General features: G+C 52.3%; 1 protein-coding gene across 1 annotated transcript; it reads left to right on the top strand.

Moving 5' to 3' along the window:
- Nucleotides 1–255: 255 nt before the first annotated feature.
- CCL17 (C-C motif chemokine ligand 17) lies at nucleotides 256–2,665 on the top strand (the record flags this gene model as incomplete). The annotated part of the gene is made up of 3 exons (XM_080703517.1): nucleotides 256–325; nucleotides 1,861–1,978; nucleotides 2,545–2,665. The coding sequence occupies 3 exons, from the start codon at nucleotides 256–258 to the stop codon at nucleotides 2,663–2,665; spliced, it is 309 nt and encodes a 102-aa protein (XP_080559643.1).
- Nucleotides 2,666–7,333: the final 4,668 nt, after the last annotated feature.

Raw genomic sequence — 7,333 nt, 5'->3', positions numbered from 1 at the left:
AGTGTGTCGCTGTCATGGCCCCTGGACACATTGTACCCCACGTCTATCCCCAGTTGAGTGTCCATTCTCTAGAAAGCCGCAAACATTCCAAGACTGGACTTCGACTGACTCATCTCAAATTCTTCGAATTACGGTCCCTAGGAAGGATGTAATGGGAGGGAGGTGGCGAGAGGAGGAGCACCTGTCAACGAGGTTAAATAGGTCACCCGCATCCCCAGGGAGTGGAAGGACCCACACACAGAGACTTCTGGCACCATGACGCCCCTGAAGATGCTGCTCCTGGCCACCCTTCTTCTAGGGGTTTCTCTGCAGCACGTCCATGCCGGTGAGAGCAGGGCACAGGCGGCCGAGAAGGGGCAGGAAGTGGGGGCATCGACACCACAGCGACACACACATTTGTGTAGTTTTTTCTTTTTTCTTTTTTTTGTACTAAGGATTAAAACCAGGGGCATTCTACCTTTTCTTTCAATTAATATTAATTAGTTAATTAATTTGGTGGTACTGGGGATTGAACCCAGGGGCATTCTACCTCTGAGCTACACCCCAGCCCTGTTTTACTTTTTTTTTTTTTTTTTTTTTTTTTTTTTGCGGGTCTGGGGATGGAACCCAGAGGCATTTGACCTCCAAGCTACACCCCCTGCCCAATTTTTATTCTTTAGTTTGAAACTGGGTCTCACTGAGTTGCAGAGGGCCTCACTAAGTAGCTGAGGCTGTCCGCGAACCGCGATCCTCCGGTCTCAGCCTCCTGAATGCTGGGATTACAAGCGTGTGCCACCACGCCCAGCTCCTGTTTTACTTTTTGGTTTTAAAACAGGATTCACTAAGTTGCCGAGGGCCTCACTAAGTTGCTGAGTCTGGCCCTGAACCTGAGATCCTCCTGTCTCAGCCTCCCAAAGTACTGGGATTATAGGGGGTGCACCATCAGGCCTGGCTTCATGTATTATTCATGCCCCATCTATTCCCAAAAAGGATGAGTAGGGGGGGGGGCTAGTGGCAATAACATTTTGAGGAAAGAATTCTAAGGACAGGGTGGCCGTGGTGACGGTGGTGAGGACGATGCTGGTGGTGGTGGTGGTGGTGGTGGTGGTGGTGGTGGCGGCGGCAGCGGCTGCGGTGGCGGTGGGGATGCTCCGCCCCTGCCCTTGGGATCAGCTGGGTGAGGAACTGTGCACAGCACCCCACCTCGGGCTGCGGTAGCTGGGAGGCAGGGCTGTGGGGAGTGAACAGCTCTCCAAATTATTTTAGTAACAGGCTTTATGCACGATGAGAGAGCCAGCACAGAGACAGAAGAATTGGTTCCAAGAACATGTGAAAAGGGATTTTTATATTCAGTCAGGAGAGTTGAAATAAGGTTGCTAAGTAGAGACAGAGATGCAGACAGAGACACGCAGATAAGCACACACACACGCGCGCACACACACACACACACACACACACACGCACACAATGTGCAGCTCCTCCCGCAAATGCAGGGCAAATGCAGAGACCTCACACCTACTCACAAGCACACATCAGCACAAGACACACAGCCCCCCGAACACACAAACAGGAATTCAGTGCAGCAGCAGACGCAGAGAGGCATGGGGACGCTTGCAGGCAGCCCACACAGCCAGGTGCGGCTCCCAGGAGGCTAGGGCGGGAGCATCGCAAATCTGAGGCCAGCCTGGGCAACTTAGACCACATTTCAAGATAAAAAATAAAAAAGACAAAAAGGAGGAGGGTTGGGAGTGTAGTTCAGTGGTAGAGCACCCCTGAGCTCAATCCCGGTGCCACACACACACGCACACGCAAGGCCACCACAGCTCCAGCCCAGGCACAGGTGTGGCCCTTGGGACAGTGGCTCCTGCTGTCTCTTTGCAGCTCGAGCCACCAACGTGGGCCGAGAGTGCTGTCTGGAGTACTTCAAGGGGGCTATCCCCATCAGGAGGCTGGTGAGCTGGCACAGAACCTCAGCCGAGTGCCCCCGGGAAGCCATCGTGTGAGTACCCCCACTCCCCCTGGCATGGGCAGCAGGCGGGCCCTGGAGTTCCCAGGATGGCCACTGGGAAAAGAGGGGGAGAGTGGTCCCTTCTTCCCCTACCCCAGCCCAGAGCCCAGGGCAGCTCCTCACCCCATGCTGTGGGACCCTAAAGGGTCTAGGCCATGTGGTTCAACTTCCACGTTGATTAATGGTGAAGCTGAGGGTCCAAGAGGGATGGGGCACCCCAGGTCCGCAGCCAGCCAGCAGCAGTGGGTCACCTCCCTGTCCTGGGCCTGAGCTGGTGGAGGACAGTTGTGGGCCCCTCCTGCCTCCACCACCTCCCAGGGTCCAGGTGGTCTGCAGTGGCTGCCAAGTCCTGCAGACCTGGCTCCCTGGGAGGGCTGCAACGAAGGCCACCAAGCCCTCAGAGCCTGGTGTCCAGACTGCCCGTGCTGCTGACTGCCCGTGGGACATCCCGCGAGTTCTTGCCTCTCGGGCTCTGATCCTGGTAGTGGAGCAGGGCTGGCTGGGTTCACTGCAGGCTGTCCAGCCCTGACATCCCCTGTGCCTTTTCCCTCTGCCAGGTTTAAAACTGACCTGGGCCGGTCCATCTGCTCAGACCCCAAGGACAGGCACGTGAAGAGGGCCATTAAATACCTACGAACTGTCATGAAGCCACACCGCCTGGTCACCCAGCAGTCCTGATTTTCCCCAGGACCAGTGGAGAGTCCAGCATCGGTGTCCACGACCCCAAACCCTGGCGGCCTGGGTCCAGTCGAGGCCTCTCACAAGGACAAGGAGGAGGTTCAGTGACGGAGACCCCAGCCCTTTGCTGAACCGAAGCCAAGAGAGTCCAGATTAAAGCCTTTCTCTCTCCATCTGGGTCAGTGTGTTCTGTACCAAAGCACAGGACACCCTTGCACTCAGAGAACATCTGGTCCTGCCCTGTCCAGGTTAGAAAGGGAAACTGAGGCTAGAAAGTCCTTGGCTGCAGCGGACCACCCACAAATAAGGGAAAGACTTGCTAGAGAGGCAGGACGGAAGTGGGACTGAGCAGGGCAGGGGGTGTGGGAGGCCCAGCCCCTCCACTGCAGGCTGCCTCCCCCATCCTCCCACACACACACTGAGGGCTGCCCCTTCTGCCAGCTGTGTGCCTAGGCAGGTGGGGATCCAGGGCAGGGATGACTGGATTCTCTCTCTCTCTCTGTCCCTAAATTCTCTCAGTCACCCCCGCCCCCAGATCAGCCCCCATTCTTGCCCAAAGTGGAGCTGAGGACATGCTTCCCCTTAGCATTAGATTCAATTTCATGAATGTTTTCAGCAGAGCTGGGAGCTCACTGGCTGGGGGTGCTGCAGCCCCACCTCCCCACTGCTCAGCCCCCCCCCCCGCCGGCACTGCAGCCCGGCTGGCCCAACCCCTCTATACCTGGCCCCTACCCCAGCTCACCTGCAGCTCAGCCCCCCTCCCATGAAGAGCTGGGGGGAGCCTGGGCCTCCCTCTGCTCCTAGCCTCCTCCATCCCCTGGCAGGCTGTCCACTCCCAGCCCTATGGTGCCTCCTGACCCTGATGCGAACCACCCCCTTCCAGCATGGATGTCCAGCCAGCTTAGCCCCAGCCTCATGCTCACCCACAGCCCCTCCAGGTCTCAGGGGTCACTGCACCGCCCTGGCGTGGGGCGGTTCTCCCAGCGATGTCACGTGTGCCTGCAGCTCCCGGTTACAGTGGGAGCTCCTCCAGCCACTCTGGGAACCAACCCCAGGCTCTCTGATGGGTGGGGACAGGAGTCTCTGGAGTCCTCATCCCAGTTCCTTCGGCCTCAGCCCAACTCAGGGCTGGAGCCACAGTGATCAGCAGGAGAAAGAGTCAGGGTGTCTACATTCTGGTCTACCTCACCCATCTGGTCAGCATCTGTCTGGGGCCGGGGCTGGGGCAGAGGCACTGTGTCCTCCCCTAAGGACTCTTCCCTGGGTGGTTGGTTCATCCTGCTGTTCTCTGCAATGATTTCAGATAAAGTTTTTGCCTTCTGCTGCCCCCTTGTGGTCAATTATTTCATCACCGGGCCGATGACAACCAAAGTTCATTTTCCACTAGGAAAAAGAATACAACAAAAACAATGATAATAAGGAGGCTGACAGCAGCGATACACTGGCTTCGGAGTGACCCCAAGGTTCCCTCGGCCACTAGGGCTCTCCTCTTGCCCCGACATCAAGAATTATCCCTAGAGCAACTACCTCAGAGCCACCCTGAGTTCTTTGTGGAAAAATGCCCTCTGGATCCACTGGGGGAGGGAGGATGAGTTTTAAAAGTGGGGAGGCAAGGAGGAGCCCCTAAGACATCAAGGGAGATCAAGGCTGAGGCCGGGACCCCTGCACCCTGGAAGCCAGAGCCAAGAGTGTTATAACCCAACGTAAGCAAGGAATGAGAGACCCGGGAGCCTGGGGAAATTTCCAATAGAAAGCCTTTATTAGCTGGCCAGCAGTGGTATCCTCAGTCCAAAATTCAGACTTGAGAGGTGCGCCATCTGCCAGGGAAAGAGGCTTATAAAGGAAAAAAAAAAACAAAACTACATGCAGGTGGCCTTGAGATGAGCCAGAGATAGCAAGCCATCTTACAGAAGCAGAAATGGCGATTATCTATTTTTCTTTTTTTGTGTGTGGCACTGGGAGTGGAACCCAGGGGCTTTTCTACCTCCTGTCTATACTCCCAGACCTATTTTATACTTTATTTGGAAACAGGGTCTCACTAAGTTGCTGAGAGCCTCACTAAATAGCTGAGGCTGGCTTCAAACCTGCGCGAGCCTCCTGTCTCAGCCTCCCAAGCTATGGTATTACAAGCGTGTGCCACCACACCTGGCGGTTATCTATTTCTTATTTGGCAAGAGCTTAATGTCTCAACCTTGAACAACACAATTTACTTTTGTACAGTGGGGCAGAAAGGGAGGGGGCAGTAAGTGGAGTAGAACAAAATGGCTGACTGAAGCAAAATGGGGTTCCTTTGATTCTCACATTCCCCACTGGTTTTTGTGAATATTAAAGCAAATCTTTGTTTCTATGGCCCTTCAAGAGTATCCATGGTGTGTAATGGTGTGTGTCAGTGGAACAGGAGCTGAGGGAAGAAAACCTGAGACATTTAATTAACACAGGTATTTATAAACTTGAGGACGCAGGGTGCAACCATGCATAGAAGGCAGACAGTAACAATTGGTCCTACCAAGGGCATCAGGGCATTAGCCAGGTCAGGAGGGGGTTTCCTCTCAGGCTCCAGGATCGGACACTCTGGCTTGTTGTTTTAAGTCATTGCCAAGCTTATTAAGGATATTAAGGTTTTGTTTAACTTGCCCTGATTCATTATTAAAGTAGCAGCACTCTTCCTCAAGGAATAGGCATGTGCTACCCTTTTCTGCAGTTAATAAATCTAATGCTCGCCAATTTTGCAAGGCCACCTTTGCCAAGGAGGTGATTTGCCGTTGAAGGGATTCCATGGAGGTAGAGGTGGCATCGACTGCTATTCTAATCTTGTTTTCAAAATCCTGGGCTAGGAAGACACTGTGTCCAAGGGCCCCTCCAGCCAACCCTGCAGCCACGAGTGATAATACTGAACTTGTGTCTACTAATATTGGCAGGAAGGCTGCCCTGGGGGCACAATGGGTGGTGTATAAAAGATCTGCTAGTTCTGCCTGACCATACGAGGTGAGCCCAAGAGTTACAAGCACTACTATACAGGGATCTTCCCGGCTGTGACATTGGGAGAGGGTTCTGTTGCACCAGAACTAATATCCAGGGGGGACCATCCGTGGGGAACCCGTCACGTATGTCGCACAATATCATAAGGAAGACTGGAAGGCAGGTGAGTTGGTGCAGGTTACTGGAGTGGAAACGTTAGGTCTATGAGGAGGGAGCCCCAAAGGAACTTGAGAGAAATTGTGGCCGGTTGTGGGGTGATAAGTAGACTGAATGACACCAGTAAAATTTGCAGGGACTGAGGCTAATAGAGGACGGGAGAGGGAGGCTCACAGAAAACAATCTGAGGGATCCACCCAGACCCCTGAAGCATTGAAAAACATGAGAGCACTTTGTAGCAACTGGAGCCAAGAATGATAAGTAATAGAACAAGATTGAACTGCTTTTCCTGGACTTGCTAAGTTGGCCGCTGCAAGTTGGGTCTCTAGCTGATGTTCAGAATCCGATACAGAGGCTACTAGTTGTATTTCTTGACTGGCAGGAACCAAGACTCTTTCTATTTTTATATGACCTGAGGGATAGGTCTAAATAATTGAATTATGATATAGGTTTCCATGGACCCCTCGTGACTACTTAGGGTCGGTGGGAGAAGAAATGGTAAATGTAAAAGACCCATGTTGGGGGTCCCATTTAAAGGCATGGTTTCTCGTACATAAAAGGCATTTAAAGGCACAGTTTCACATACATAAGCATCATGTATGCGACAGCTCCATTACTTACAACCCCCATATACATCTTGTTGTTCCTTGCAATAACTTTTTATTTGGTCATAATTAAAACAAGCATAAGGCCTACCTTTTCTTTTCTTTCTTTTTTTTTTTTTAAGATTTAAGCTTTAAAAGCCTTTTTTTTTTTTTTTCTGTTTCTGCCCAGCATCTCTCCTCTCCTGTTCCCTGTGTGGCTTTATATAATGTCTTGGCTATCTCTGGAAACCTTGGTACCCACTGATGGCAATACCCCACTGCTCCCAGAAATTCAGGGATTTGCCGCTTGGTGGTAGGCTGGAGAATCTGCAAGATAGCTCACATACGATCAACCAAGAGACTCCGGTTCCCTTTTTCCAGCCTATACCCCAGGTAGGTGACTCAAGAACAGCAAATCTGAGTCTTCTTTGCAGACACTCTGTAACTTAGTTCCTGCAATGCCTCCAATACATGCAGGGTTGCATCATAGCATTCAGACATAGTCTGGGTTGACAGAAGTAAATCATCCACATATTGTAGCAAGACAGTCTTGGGACGAGCATATCTAAACACCTGCAAATCTTTACTGAGGGCTTTGTTGAACAGATTTGGACAGTTTTTGAACCCCTGGGACTACCTAGTCCAACTTAGTTGCCCTGAGAATCCTCCTTCTGGGTCTGTCCATTTGAAAGCAAATAGGGGCTGACTTACCTCGGCCAAGGGTAGGCTGAAGAAGACATCCTTCAAGTCCAGAACAGTGTAGACGGTGGCTGGGTGGCAGGAGACTGAGAAGAGTGTAAGGGTTAGGCACGGTTGGGTGGAGAGTTTCAGCCCTTTTGTTTCCTCTCTCAGATCTTGTACAGGTAGGAAATCATTGGTGCCCGGCTTCTGGACAGGTAGCAGAGGGGTGTTCCAAGGAGACTTGCAAGGGTTCAAAATGCCAGATTCG

This window comes from Muscardinus avellanarius, assembly GCF_963383645.1.
Source record: "Muscardinus avellanarius genome assembly, chromosome: 10".
Lineage (NCBI taxonomy): Eukaryota > Metazoa > Chordata > Mammalia > Rodentia > Gliridae > Muscardinus > Muscardinus avellanarius.
This window is presented reverse-complemented; position numbering and strand designations above follow the sequence as displayed.